At 35.9% G+C, this 15,684-nt stretch overlaps 1 protein-coding gene across 1 annotated transcript in view; it reads left to right on the top strand.

Annotated features, from left to right (window-relative positions):
* SGO2 (shugoshin 2) overlaps nucleotides 1–15,684 on the top strand; it is a 42,975-nt gene that overhangs the window by 3,174 nt on the left and 24,117 nt on the right. Inside the window, 4 exon segments of the mRNA XM_044913376.1 lie at nucleotides 2,112–2,246; nucleotides 4,063–4,238; nucleotides 5,045–5,122; nucleotides 13,060–13,145. Coding sequence (XP_044769311.1) covers nucleotides 2,114–2,246; nucleotides 4,063–4,238; nucleotides 5,045–5,122; nucleotides 13,060–13,145 — 473 coding nt within the window. The 5' untranslated portion in view covers nucleotides 2,112–2,113.

The raw sequence follows: 15,684 nt of genomic DNA on the forward strand, positions 1-15,684 counted from the left end.
GTCAGGCACTGGTCTGTGAGCTGGGAAATATGTCAGTGAATAAAACAGAGAAAAATCCATGACTTTCTGGAACTTAAATTCTAGTTGATAGGAAATAAGTAAATTCTGTAGTATATTAGTGATTTAAATGCTATGGAAAAAATAGAGAAGGGTAAGAGTAATCAGACATGCTGAGGAAAGGAGCTACAGTTTTGAAAGGCCTCACTGAGAAGGTGACATTTGAGCAAACACTTGGAGGAGAGCAAATGAGCCATTTCTATCTGGAGGAAGAGCTTTCTTCTCAGTAGAGAGAATGACCAATACAAAGGACCTGAGGCTGAAGAATGGCTGCCATTGGCCAAGCATTTAGAGCTTGGTGGCCAGTGTGGCCTGGAAGGAATGGGCTAAGGGACAGAAGGAAGAGTTCAAATTGGAGAAATGGGAAGAAGAGCAGATGGTGGAGGGACTTCTTAACCATTGAAGAACTTCAGTTTTTATTCTGAGAGAAATGGGAACCATTGGAGAGTTTTAGATTGTATAGACTAATAAATACACTGTAGCGAGGGCAGCAGTGGAAATAAGAGGATAAGAGGCTATTACAAGAATTCAGGTGAGACATGTCAGCACCTTGATCTAGGCTGATAGTAGTGGAGGTACTGAGAAGCGGTCAGATTCTAATGTACTATGAAGGTTGATTGGGATATGAGAGATTTTTGGCCAGAGCAACTAGGATGGAGTTGCCATTAACTGACATAGAGAAGGCTCTGAGTGAAACAGGTTTGGGCAGGTTAAGTTTGATATGCCCTGTTTAGTTATTCAAGTAGTACTACTTAGTATATGGGACACTAATGAGGGCATTTGGGGGCCTAACTAGATACAATGCAGGACATCACAAGATCCTCAACTTAATCACATCTGTAAAGACCCCTTTTCCACATAAGGTTTAGAATGACAGGGATTGGTACCTGATGTCTTTGGGAGACCCATTTTTTTAGCCTACTGCAGAGCTGGAGGAGGATTAGGATGAGGGAGAGGAAGTGGCCTGGGAGCCTGGAGATTCTGTGATTGATACAAAGAGGATAGTGAGATTAGTCCTGTGGACTTAAGGCAGGTAGTGGGGAGAGGCTGAGTATTAGGAGGTAGGCAGACACAGGTAATAGGGTTTCTTTTTTTTTTTTTAAGATTTTTATTTATTTATTTATTTATTTGACAGAGAGACACAGCCAGAGAGGGAACACAAGCAGGGGGAGTGGGAGAGGGAGAAGCAGGCCTCCCACGGAGCAGGGAGCCCGACACGGGGCTCGATCCCAGGACTCTGGGATCATGACATGAGCTGAAGGCAGATGCCTAACGACTGAGCCACCCAGGCACCCCGATAGTAGTGTTTCTTCTAGATCTCTGAAGCTGGAGGCAAGGAGGCTTGGGGAAGGGATGGGAGTTTTGAGAGGTTAGTCTTGTCTACATAGCTCAGCATCAACTGTACCTTCTCAGTAAAACCTTTTCTGATCCTTTTCCTCTGCCCAGGCAGAGTTAATTACTTTTATGCATTGTGTATTATATCAGTTATTCTTGTCATAGTATAATGTGATTATCTTCTTTCCACTATTAGACTTTAGAGTGGTCCCATAGTGGTCCCATAGACTTTAAGAGTAATTCTAATGGACAAATAGACACATGCAAGATTTCCCGCTTACTCCTCCAAACCAGCTAGCCCCACGACCCCATAAGATTAGGTTTATCTGTTCTGTGCATTCTCTAAGGCTACACTTCTTACATTGTATCGAAATAGGATCTGTACCCACAGTGGACCCTGCATTCCATGACTATGTGTTCCCACACAACCATATCCTGTTTTCGATCCCAGTGCCTAACCTAGCTCCTGATGCATAGATATAATAATATAGGTTTTAAATGAAAGAACAGTCATTTACCTTTTTTGGATACTACTTTAAGCCACTTTTGACTATATGCTTACTTTCAGATTTATACAAAGGGTTTTGCAGATACTTATATACAAACAAATGATATCACCTAAGTCATGATCGTTACCTTTTAGAATGTATTTATCAGTTATCCTTTTTTTCTTTTATTAATCAATACTCTGATTTCTTTCTTTTTTGTTTTTATTTCAGTGATGGAGCACCCAGTGATGGACACTGGCTCACTTTTTACTTCAGGAATTAAGAGACATGTGAAAGACAAAAGAATTTCAAAGACGGGGAAACTGAATGTTTCTCTTGCTTCAAAAATCAAAACAAAAATATTAAGTAAGTACCATTAAAGTATGCTCACATTTTTACTTTCCCTTGGAGAATTGATATAATATTTGGTACTTTATTTTATCAAGTATAGAAATGACTAAAATGACTATTTTTGTTAACTGATACGGTTTGTTCGTTCAATCCTTCAACTCCTATTAGTTGAGTGGTTATGATGATTTACCCTCAGTGGTGACAGCAGAATTTTCAGCAGTAAGGCTGGGGTAGCCTAAAGCAGCTAAGAAAATACCAATGTGACATTTCTGGAAAAGAGCTAAAAAAAGTGACAGATTGTTCTTGCATGCTGTAGCAAATAGGATGATGGATGATCTAGATGTGGTTGGCCCAGGTAGAGTATTGTAGTGGGTGATTTTCTATAGCCAAAGCTCATGAGAGTACTGAGCATTTTGGAGATATGGTTTCATGGATTCTGGAACTAAGATTTTAGAAGAGAAAAAAAAAAAGGGAAGTGGGAAAAACTGCCAAGATAAATTCTCATCACTTCTGAAAATTATCTCAGTGGTTTGTATCCATCTTAGCAGGAGGGGGAGAGGTTTCCTGTTGATATAGCCCCTGTGAAGGATAATTTTGTGTGCCCCGTGAAATAGCTGAGACTTCTGAGTATCTTTAAATCTTAATGTTCCTCCTACCCAGGTGTCTAGGGGCATGTGGTATATTAGACCCCATCATACAGTGGCTATTTCCTGTTCTGTTTGGCAGGACTGTTGTACACCCACTATTATGAAGGAACATACTGTGTTTGAGGAGTGCAACAGGAAAATATTACTATCCTTTAGCTCTGGAAATCCAAAACCAGTTCTAATCTATTTTCGTTTGCTATGTCAAAGGTGGCTGTCTGGAACTACTTTCTCTATGCCAAAGATAAAGTACTTTTTTGGACCCTGTTTTTTAGATGCCCAAACATTCCCTGAATATTTAAAAAATATTATTACTTTTATAAATGTATCTTATAGATACTGTATTTCTACTCAGTGGGATATGTTATTGAATAGTGGCATTTAAATAAACTTTATGAAAATGTAAGTATGCTTTCTGTGTACTGAGGGAACACACTATATTTAAGGTGAACTCTCCCAAGGAATTCACATATAAATTTCTCTGCTAACAACACGGAAACATTTCTGATTTAAATTATATTTACATAGTACTTGTAAAGAGAAGGGGTCAAGTTTAGATTGCAGTAAATGCCTATAAGTAAGAGTTGGATATTTAGGGGGGAGATAGAAGATCCCACAGGGTTTAGATGATCTGTCCAACCTTATAGTAAGTATGCTCCCTTTCACTAAAAACTTTGAAAAATGGACTTTAGGAGCATTAACTGATTTGTTAATTTTAATTTGTTAATTTTCTGGAGTCACAGAAACCGGCTTTAAAATTTTGACAGATTGGCTACCCTAGTACCTATGGGCTATCGCCAGTTAGAGCTTCAGAATCAGCTTCTCCATTCTACTTCCTAGTCAGAGTAGGAAGACAGGTAGGGCAACAGGTATCAGGATTGAGTTTTTGTGACTGGTCTAATTATCTAGGATACTATGTCTATCCTAGACGTCTTTTATTCCTAACTCTATTCACAACAGTCTGCATTCCTCACAGCTCTTTTATTCTTCATCTTCTGTCTAGCTTTTATTTCTGCTGATCCAAACTCTGGATACATTTTTTTCAAAACTACATCTATACTGTTATTCTATTGTTTTCCAACCTTTAGTTAAAACTTACGATATATTTTGCCTAAAATAGTTTCATTAAGGGTATGAAAACTTATGAAGATATAAGTTCAATATTAACTTCTAAAATTTTTTTACAGACAATTCTTCTATTTTCAAAATTTCTTTAAAGCACAACAACAGGGCATTAGCTCAGGCTCTTAGTAGAGAGAAAGAGAATTCTCGAAGAATTACAACTGAAAAGACGCTATTGCAAAAAGAAGTGGAGAAACTGAATTTTGAGAACACATTTCTTCGCCTAAAACTAAATAATTTGGTATGGAAACTATATTGTGTTTGAATTCTGAATTATAGAATAATTATTAACTATATTATTATAGAAGCTCTAAAAAGGTTTTTCAAATCTCCAGTCATTGTAAAAAATTATTGAGTGTACGCCATGTTAATGAACAAACTGTTAATGGGTAGTAAAATAGGTGTCTTCAGTCTACATTCTGAATGTGCACTTGGGGCCCTGCAAACCAGTATAATAATAGCGTGATCAACATTCGATTGTTTATCATTCGCAAACCTTGGTGCATTAATACATTTTAAGAAGATGGACATAATTTTTCCAATGAAAAGAGGGGAATTCCCAGAGTGTTTGTATTCTCTTTTAACCCCAGTTTTCCCCTGGCTACACACCAAATAGAATGAAGATTGTAGTCATTGCTTTCCCTTCCAACTTCCAACTCTGTCCACAGACAGGTCAGGAAGAGCCAATGGTCAGCTAGGCTGCAACTATAGCTCTAACACTGAAATGAGCAGAAATTAATTTATAGTGGAAAAATTGATCTATTCATGAGTGTTAAATTGTCTGACAAACTATGTTCACTTTCCATGGGATGTATTATTGTTATGAGAAGATAGAGAAATGTTTGTAGGAAAATTTATGATTGAGAACTCAAAAGCAATCAAGGGGTGTGTGTGTGTGTGTGTGTGTGTGTGGCTATATGAACAATAGAATGTACCTTTTTAGCTCAATATGATCTCAATTATTTTTTAAGTCTTCTCAGCTGATGATATCCCCATGAATGTATGAATCTTAATTGATTAAAAGAGGTCTTTATTTTACACATACAGAATAAGAAGCTTATAGAAATAGAAGCACTCATGAACAATAACTTGATAACTGCAATTGAAATGAGCACTCTTTCTGAGGTAAGTAGAGTTTATGTGTAAGTAGTGTAATTTTTAAGCATTACTAAGAATAATTGAGATTCAGTAGCATCAAGGTTGGAGATTCGTATTTTAAACTTTGTGCAAAGAAATGATGACAATATCAGTTTTAACTGGCTAATAGCACATCATTTGGTATAATTGGTTATTGAAATTTTTATAAAAAAATTAGGTTTTGATTAGAACACAGGATTAGACAGTTCAGTGGAACATAATGGCCCCTAAACCACTAAAAAACAAAGAAGACATTCATAGAAAGGTAGTATTTCAAATTAGGAAAGAATTTGTATTATTAAAAAAAGGATGGGCACAATTGAAAAACTGGGGGAAAAAATAGAGGAGGATCCTACTATACACCATTCTCTAAAATAAATTTTAGATGGATTTAAATAAAAAAGAATATATAAAGTAAGAAGAAATTACAAATAAATTCATGTTAGATAGGAGAGGCCTTTCTATACTAGAAACAAAGAAAGATAGGAGCCATAAAGGAAGCTATTGATGGATTTTCTCACACACAAAAAAAAATTTTAGAAGGCTAAAAATCATAAAAATTAAAGGCTAGTGGCAGACTGGGAAAATTAAACAAATAGGAGATAAAGCATTAATATTAATAGTTAAATAGCTCTTATAATCTATCACGAGGAAAATCAAATCACTAGAAAAATCAGGAAGTTTGGAAAAGGGCCAAATATATTATGAAATTAACTCAATTATCTAAATAGGGAAAATAAATGCTGGGAATTAATAACTAATGAGAAGGCAAAATATACATAATAAATAAACTGAAGAAAAGTTAGTGAAGTCCCAATTTTAGGTAAATTTCTTGATAGATTCTGAAGGCAGTTTAGTGCTTTACAGGGCAGCTTTTAAATGGAATTGCCTATATTTAGATCCCAGCTCTGTTACTTCCCGGTCCTGTGACCTTGGCCTTTAACTCTTTGAACCTTAGTGTCCTCTTATGCCTGGTGTAGATAATGGTAGTATATTTACAAAGAATTACTGTAATTGTTAGATGTGGCGAGCAAGTGTCCTGGCAATAGGAAGAATGCAATAAATGTTAGTTGTTATTCCTTTTTTATTATTGCATGTATATCTTCCTGTGTTTTCTAAATTTGCTGCAAATCTCTCCTTTAAAAACTTTTAAAAGTCATTTTTAGGGCTTGTAAATACACAGTCTTTGTAGTATAAAGATAGGAACTCTTTCAACCTATGTGATCAATGTTGAGCTCCTTTGTCAGTTTTATAAAAGCTAGCCAAAGAGTACGTACTTTATCACCTAACTTAATCCACATTTGGATAAAGAAAGGATTTATATAAATATCCCTGTAGAATAATGTTCACAGGACATGTAGCTCCTAGCATTATTTTAAATTTGATATCTAGTACAGCCAGTGAGCAGAGATGGGTCTTATACATTTAGTACCCTTTAAGGAGAAGAGATGCCATTCACTGGGTGGGTGGGTGGGTAGGGAAAGTCAGGGAGGGAGCTCTGTTTTGCTGATCAGCTTGCAGGGCTAAATCGAATTGCCCTGAATAAATTACTAAGGCTAGAATCAGACATGGCAGTGGGGAGTGTAGAGTAGTTAGTACAGGAGTTGACTTGGAGAGTAAGAGAAAGAAGCTAATTAATTAGCAAGACCTGGAAGAACTGTGGAGAACAGTTAGCCGTAAAAACTTAGCCCTAAAAACATTGCTCAACTGTTTGTTGTTGAGTTATGTGATATAAAGCTCCTTCCTTCCACTGGTTCTTTAAAAAAGTCTTTAGTGAAGTCAACATTGTTCCCAGATGCTTTTTGTGTGGTTCTCTTTGGAGATCTCGAAGAGGGCTGAGATTAGTATCTGGATTTAGGAGAAGTAAAAGAGAGTAGATGCAGAAGCTGGAGGATGAAGGGACAGCATACAACTTTGGTGTCTGCTTTCTTGGACTTACTATTTAACAGATTAACTTTTGCATATCAAGTTTCGAGTTTTGCAGTTCCTTTTCTTTTTAGTTGGGGGAGAGGATTTTGGGGAATGTAGACATTCTAATATCAGAACAATATAATAAAGTATAGAAAGAAAGCTCATACGTGCTTCTGTTCTGCTTTCAGCTACTTTTTTCTTTATCCTTTCTTCTCCCCACACCTCATATGGGTAACTGCTTTGTTTCTTTATATTAAAACAAAAATATAAATATTTTCTTTATTTTCTTTCTTACACAAAACGTACTATACTATCCCTAATTATACTATGACTTTTTTTAATGTGACATATTTTGAAGATCTCTCCATTTGATTACAAGGAATGCTTCCTCATTTCTTTTTTTAGTGCTGCTTAGGATAGATCTAGAATGGATTTCTAATCTATTTAACTTAGGCTCTGGGTTGGACACTTGGGTTGTCTCTTGCTATTGGCTTGACATTAGTGTAGAATGCTTTTTCCTCTTGCATTATTAATTTTTCCCTCCCTTCTGGATTATTCCCATTAGGATGCAAAAACATTATCTCCTGTCTCCCATCTTTAAAAACATAAAAATGCAACCTTTTATTCAGATCCCCCACCCCCAACTACTCTCATTTTTCTCCTTTATAGCAAAACTCTTTGAGAGAATTGTTTACACTGTCTCCAGTTTTTCTTGAACCCATACCAATTGGGGTTTCACCACCACTCCACTAGAAGTGCTCTTCTGAAAATTGATCTCCACATTACCAAAACCTCTAGATATTTCTTGGTCCTTATGTTGGCCTTCATGTGACTTTTACAATACTGCACTCTCCTAAGTTTCTTCCTACCTCTCTGATTGTTCTTTTTCAGTCTGTTTGTTGGTTTCTCTTTATTTCTCCAACTGCTAAATTTTGGGTACCCCAGAACTCAGTTCTTCTCCTTCTCTCTTCTATCTACACTTGTTCCCTAAATGATTCATCCATTCTCATGGATTTAATTGTTGTTAAATACTCATGACTCCCAAATTTGCACCTGTAGCCTGGCCAGATACCTAGCCTACTACCTATTTGGCATTTGTCTTTGGATGTCTAAGAAGCATCTTAAATTTTACATTTGCCACCAAACCAGTTCCTTTTGGGGTCTTCATCTCAGGTAATTGCAATTTTGTTTTCCTATTTTTTCCTCACACCCCATATCGGATCCTTTAGCAAATCCTTTTAGTACTGCCCTAAAAATCAGTCCAGAGTTTTACCACTTCTCATAACCCTGACTTTCACCACCCCCATCCAAGCCACTGTTTTCTCTTACCCGAGTTCTTGGAGTGGCATCCCAACTTGGGCTTCTTGCTCCTACCCTTGCCCCTATATTCTCCTCTCAGCATAGCAGCCAGAGAGAGCCAATTAAAACATTAGTCTCTGCTGAAAACTCTCCAGTGGCTTCCCCTGTCATCTATTGCCCGTTATTGTCTGAAAATTGAAACTCGTGTTCTGGGTGCCTGGGTGGCTCAGTTGGTTAAGCGACTGCCTTCAGCTCAGGTCATGATGCCAGAATCCTGGGATCGAGTCCCACATCAGGCTCCCGGCTCAGCGCGGAGCCTGCTTCTCCCTCTGACCCTCTCTCCTCTCGTGCGGTTTCTCTCTCTCTCTCTCTATCAAATAAATAAATAAAATCTTTAAAAAAAAAAAGAAACTTGTGTTCTTTCTCTCACCTCATTGACTACTCAGCTCCTTCCACTCTTTAACATCTTCAGTCCTCACTCCTCAAACACAGGCAAGCTGCCATCTCAGGGCCTTTGGACTTGTTCTTCCTTCACATGGCCTACTCCCTTACTTCAAATCTTGACTCAAAAGTGACTTCAGTCAAGTCTTCTCTGGCAGCCCTATATAAATCTGAATCCTTCCCCACCCCTGCCCCAACATTTCATATTCTGCTTTTCTTGCCTTAATTTTTCTCCTTATCACTTAACACTATATTAGATACAATTTTACTCATTAATTTTATTATTCATCTCACCAGAACATAAAGTTCTTAAGTATAGGATTTTTGTCTATACCACACCAATGTCTAGAACCTAGAAAGCAATAAATTTTAATAAAATGTTGGATAGTGTTTCCCCATTAAGAATGATCCTGTTTTTTTAAGGTTAATATGCATATTTAACTTATAATACTTCTGTTATTTAGCTTTTTAAATAAAAAAATAATAAATAATGTATTTTACGTTACTTTCTTAGTATCTATGGTGATAATCATATGGTCTTTTTATTTTATTTTATTATTATTATTTTTTTAAAGATTTTATGTATTTATTTGACAGCGTGAGACACTGCGAGAGAGGGAACACAAGCAGGGGGAGTGGCAGAGGGAGAAGCAGGTTTCCTGCTGAGCAGGGAGCCCATGTGGGGCTCGATCCCAGGACCCCAGGATCATGACCTGCGCCGAAGGCAGACACCTAACGACTGAGCCACCCAGGCACCCCTGGTCTTTCTTTTTAGGTGTATTAATATGATGACTTATTTTAGTAGCTTTCCTAATTTTGCAATTCTGGAATAAATTTCAAAAATAATTTGTTAATTGTGTTCCGAAATTCCTTTTGCCAGCATTTTGTTAGGAATTTTTTAACTGCTATTCATAAGTAAGGTTTTCTTTTTATACAGTCTTGTTTTTTTTTTTTTTTAATTTTTTTTAAGGTTTTTTTTTTTTTTTTGAGAGCTAGAGAGCACAAGTAGGCTGAGCGGCAGGCAGAGGGAGAGGGAGAAGCAGGCTCTTCGCTGAGCAGGGAGCCCGACGCGGGGCTCAATCCCAGGACCCTGGGATCATGACCTGAGCTGAAGGCAGCCACTTAACCGACTGAGCCACCCAGGCTTTAGACATTGATAAAAATATTATAAATACTGAACTCATAAAAAGAATTTGGATGTTTCCTTTTCCTGTGATCTAGAAAAATGATACAGTATTAGAATTATTTTTTCTTTAAATGCTTTGTAGAATTTCTCTGTGAAACCTGGGTCTTTCTTGGTAGGCATGGTGTTCTTTGTTCACTTTATTTCTCCTATGGATATTGGTTTTCTTGGGAAAATTTCTCCCTTTGTGGTCAGTTTTACTGAATTATATTTCCTTAGAAAATTGTTATTTCATTCATGTTTTCAAATTGATTTGCACAGAGTTGGCCAAAATACTCTGTCATTTTTAAATGTTGTCTGTGTTTTATTTTCCCAGTTGACTGATTTTTTTGTATTTAGGCTTTTCCTTGGTTTTTTGCCCCCAGTAGGTTAGGTAGTTATGTTTTGGGTTTTATTTTTTCCTTTAAAAGAACGGTTTTCTGGGTTTGATTTTGTTTTTTTTTAATTTTTAATTATACTATTTTGGTGTTTCAAACTTAATTTTTGCTTTTATCTTTAGTAACGAGTCATTTCTTCTTTCCCGTGATTTATTTTATTTTATTTTTTTAAAGATTTTATTTATTTATTTGACAGAGAGAGACACAGCGAGAGAGGGAACACAAGCAGGGGGAGTTGGAGAGGGAGAAGCAGGCTTTCCACAGAGCAGGGAGCCCCACGTGGGACTGGATCCCAGCACCCTGGGATGGAGACCTGAGCCGAAGGCAGATGCCTAACGACTGAGCCACCCAGGCGCCCTCCTGTGGTTTATTTTATTGTTACTTCTTCAACTGAGTTGGATGCTTGCTTTATTTTTTTATTCCTAATTCTGTAGGAAGGTACCATTTTTTTGACACTGCTCGGAAGATTTTTGTCTTTAGTTTTGGGAAATTTGACCCTGATATATATCCTGGCATGGATTTCTTGGAGTTTATCCTTTTTGGGGTTCACTCAGCTTGAATATGCAGATTGGTTTCTTTTGCCAAGTTTGGGGCATTTTCAGCCGTTATTTCTCTAAAACTTCTTCAGGTCTCCCCTCTTTATCTCCTTCTGGGACTTCAGTGACGTGAGTGTTGGATCTTTTGTTATGGTCCCATAAATCCCTGAACCTCTTAATTATTTTTCAGTCTCTTCTCTCTTGCTCAGATTAGTGCTTTCTGTTGCTTTAAGTTCACAGATTCCCCCCCACCTTTGTTTTTGAGTCCATTGAGTTTTGTTTTTTTTTTAATATTTTATTTATTTATTTGACAGAGAGAGAGATAGCGAGAGCAGGAACACAAGCAGGGGGAGTGGGAGAGGGAGAAGCAGGCTTCCTGCCGAGCAGGGAGCCTGATGTGGGACCCGATCCCAGGACCCTGGGATCATGAACTGAGCCGAACGCAGACGCTTAACGACTGAGCCACCCAGGCGTCCGAGTCCTTTGAGTTTTTAATTTATTTTACTTTGGTTATTTTATTTTTCAGTTCTAAATTCCCATTTGGTTCTTCTTTATGTCTTCTCTTTATTTGCTGAGACGTTGTTTCTTTGCTGAGATTTTCTATTTTTTCATTTAAGCATGTTAGTGATTGCTTATTAAAGCATTTTTATGATGGCTGCTTTAAAATCCTTGTTAGGTAACAAGGTTCTTTTGGTTCTTTTCCAGCATCTGTGTCATCTTGGTGTTGGTGTCTTGTCTTTTCATGTTCACATTTAGTATTTTCCAAATTTAGGCCTTTTTCTAATTCTTGGTATGGTAAGTTATTTTGTGTTATATCTTGGACATTTGGGTAGTATATTAAGAATCTCCAGATCTTATTTAAACCTTCTATTTTAGCAGGTCCCTCTTGACATCATGCCAGTGGTAAAGTGCCACGTACTGCCAAGTTGGAGGGGGTCAAAGTTTAGGTTTTCTACTCAACTTCTATTGTCACTCTGGAGGGGTGTCTCCTAATTGATGGATGGAGCTGGGAGTTCAGGCTGACACCACCCTGACTGGGACAGAGGGTGCCTCATGACTTTCTGGCCTCCACTGACAGCAGGATTGCAGGAATTACGAAGGGGGAGGTTGTTACAACTGAAGAGTGGTGAAAATCCTGACTTTCTACTAGACCTCTTCTGTCACCACCATAGAGGAGAGGAAGAGGGGCTCCTTGTTATTACCAAGTAAGAATGGAAGTCTAGAGTCCCCATGTGTTCTCCACAGACATAGTTGGTATAGGGGGTGTCCTCATTACCACTGGGCTGTCCTCCCTCTCTTCTTGACCTTTTCGGACAGTACCACTTGTTTGGAGCAGAGTTGGCCTTGTTAATAGCCTGGTGAATATGGAAGTCTAGGCTCCCCATTTGGCTTTTGCACCTTTGTCAAAAATTAATTGACCAAATGTGTGTGGGTCTGTTTCTGGACTCTGTTGTATTTCATTGATCTGTTTGTCTGTATGCTAGTACTATACTGTCTCAATTATCATAGCCCTCCAACTTTGCTCTTCTTTTTCAAAGTTGTTTTAATTATTCTGGGTCCTTTGCATTTCCATGTGAATTTTAAAATTAGCTTGTCAATTTGGCCATACTCCTGTTTCTGTTACAGTTAGTACTGTAATAGAAAAACATGGTTGTGGGTTGCCTAATTTTATGGTCTTTATTAAATAATTAAAACATGTTCAAAAAATGTGTGAGAAAATTTAGAAAATATAGATAAGCAAAAACTTAAAAGATATACTAAAATCACCCAGACTTTTTTTTTTCACCCAGACTTTTAATTAAAAAAGATCATTAAAAAATATAGCTTAGAAAATGTAATAATATGTTCCATAATACATAATGTAGACATGAACATACTGCATATTTATGTAGAGATATCATATGTACAGGTATACACACATGTATTTATTCATATGCAGAGAAGACAGTTTGGGAGTTTATATACCAGAATATTAGTAATGATTATCTTTGGGGGCATGATAAAGGATGAACTATGTTTAACCTTATCACATTATTCTCATTCGACTAGTGAAGACTAATGCAAGAATTGTTCTATTACTATTGGTATACTTGTATAATTTGGTGCTTTAATAACAAACATTTAATGAGATTAGAAATTATTTTTTCTTTTCATTTTCTTTATCCTTTTCAAAAATAGTTTCATCAAAGTCCCTTTCTACTGCCAACTAGCAAGAAGAAACGGGTCAGTAAACAGTGCAAGTTGATGCGTCTTCCATTTGCAAGGTAATTGCTTCAAACTTGGTTAAATACTTGCACACTTCTACCTAGGTAAAACTTAGAATAGTTTTTATTTAGTCTTATTCTCGAAACATAGAAAAACATTTTAAAATAAATAATGAAAAGTACTTGTTAACATTGTACCAGTAAAAGAAATTAAAGGCATAACCTAATAGAGCTAAAATAATATTCAGCTTTCCCATAGACTCTATAGAAGAAAGAGGCAAAGGTGAACCTTTAGTTTCATGGGTTTGAATTATACTCATTCAGAGTGTTTAGATTTTTATGTAGCACATTCAGTGTTTGTGTGTGTTATACAGTGTTTGGTCTTCATCAACGTATAGTTGCCAAATGAGGTAGGAATGAGATGGTCTGTAGTTTCATGCTATAGGTTGTATCTCCAGGGCTGCAAGAAGACTTACCCATCAATTTAGTAACCACGAGCATCTGTAGTATCCTGCTACTCTTTGGTTCTTTTCTTTCTTTTCCCCTATGTCCCCACTGGCATTATGTCTTTTGCTGGGTAAATCTGATAACTATTTCTATCTTTATTATCTTGCATACTGCAATATATGAGAATTCCTGCTTTTCTGTATCTCCAACAACACTTGTTACTGTCTTTTTAGCCATATTGAGGGGTATTACATTGGGGTTTTAATTTTAATTTCTGTGATAATTAAGGAAGTTAAGCACCTGTTTATATGTGTTTATTTTCTATTAGGTTGTCTATTTTTTTTTTTTTTTACAAATTTGCAGTTCTTTCTATACATTGTGTGTAAATTCTTTGTACATTACAAATCTTTTACTGTATGACTTGCCTTGTCACTCTCTCAATGGTATCTTTAGATGAAGAGAAGTTCTCTATAAAAATCTAATTTATATATTTGTATATCTTCATCTATTTATCGCCCCCCCCCCCCCCATGGTTACTACTTTCTGTGGCCTTTTAAGAAAATCTTTACCAGTTGGAAGGCCATGAGGCATTCCCTTACATTTTTTTTTAGAAGTTTAATTATACTGTGAAGAATATAAATCAATCAATCAATAGCAAGCTTTAGTATTTTCCCTTTTACATTTAGATCTTTAGTCTACCTAGAATTTTGGATATGATGTAAGGGAAGGGTCATAATTTATTTGTTTCATGTGGAAATCCTGTTGACTTTGTATGACTGGATGTGTATATGGATCTGTTTCTGAACTCACTGTTCTATTACATGAGTTGTCAATACTACATCATCTTAATTACTAGCTTTATAATAAGTCAATATTGATAGTGTGGGTCTCTATTTTATTTATTTGTGTTTTTGTTCTTAAATAATATCTTGGCTCTTTTGGCCCCTTTGAATTCCAAGTGAATTTTATATCAACTTGCCAGTTTACATACACACACGCACTTACACACACTCTTTCTCTCTCTCTCTCTTTTGGAATTTTGATTGGGATTACATGGAATATAGTTCAGTTTGGGGAAAATGGACATTTAATAAAACTGAGTGTTCTATGAACATGGTATATCATCATTTATTTAGATATTATGTATTTTCTCTCAGTTTTATACTTTCTTGAATAGTTATTGCACATCTTAGATTTTTCCTACTTATCAGATATTTAGTGGTATTCAGAATGTTACTGTTTTTAAATTTCATTTTCTTCTTGATGCTAGTATATAGAAATAAAATTTTTGAATATTGACCTTGTTTCCAGTGACCTTGTTATTAATTTTAATAGTTTATCTGTAGTTTTTTTTTCATTTTCTATGAATATAATTTTATTATTTACAAATAGGGACAGTTTCTCCTTCTCCCCTTCAGTTTGTAGGCCTTTAATTTTTTTTTATCTTGTTGCAGTGACTACTTTTTGTTCAATAATTAATAAAAGTACTAATGATGGACATTCTTATTGTGTTCCCATTATTTAATATGTTTGCTTGTAGATTCTCCTTAAGAGATAAAGAAGTTCCTTTGTACTCCTGGTTTTCATGAATGGCTTTTTAATTTTATCAAATGCTTTTTATGTCACTATCAAGAATACATTACTTTAAAAAAAAAAAAAGAATACATTACTTTTTTCTTTTTTCTATTAATATAATTATTTTTAAGATTTTTTCTATTGATGTAATGAATTTGATATTTGAATGTTAAATCACCATTACGATTCTGCAATGAACTGCTCCGGATGATACATCCTTGATATATCACTAAATTTTACTTGCTAATTTTTTAAAGGATTTTTCCTTGTATGTTAATAATCAAGATGCTTTATATTTCTTTATTGTAATAATTTGTCAAGTTCTGGTATTTATATTATGCTGGTCATGCTAAATGAATTGATAAGTGCACTTATTTTTTGTTTTCCAAAAGTACTTACGTAAATATTTTTTTTCCTTTAAATGTTTGGGAGAAGTCATCTGGGCCTGCGGTTTTCTTGTGGAAAGGTTTTTGATGACATCCCATTTTAATAGATACAGGAATATTCAGATTTTCTATTTTTTCTTATGTCTGGTTTGTTAATTTTTCGTAATGTTTGTCCATTTCATCTAAAATAT

This window comes from Neomonachus schauinslandi, chromosome 3 (genome assembly GCF_002201575.2).
Source record: "Neomonachus schauinslandi chromosome 3, ASM220157v2, whole genome shotgun sequence".
NCBI lineage: Eukaryota > Metazoa > Chordata > Mammalia > Carnivora > Phocidae > Neomonachus > Neomonachus schauinslandi.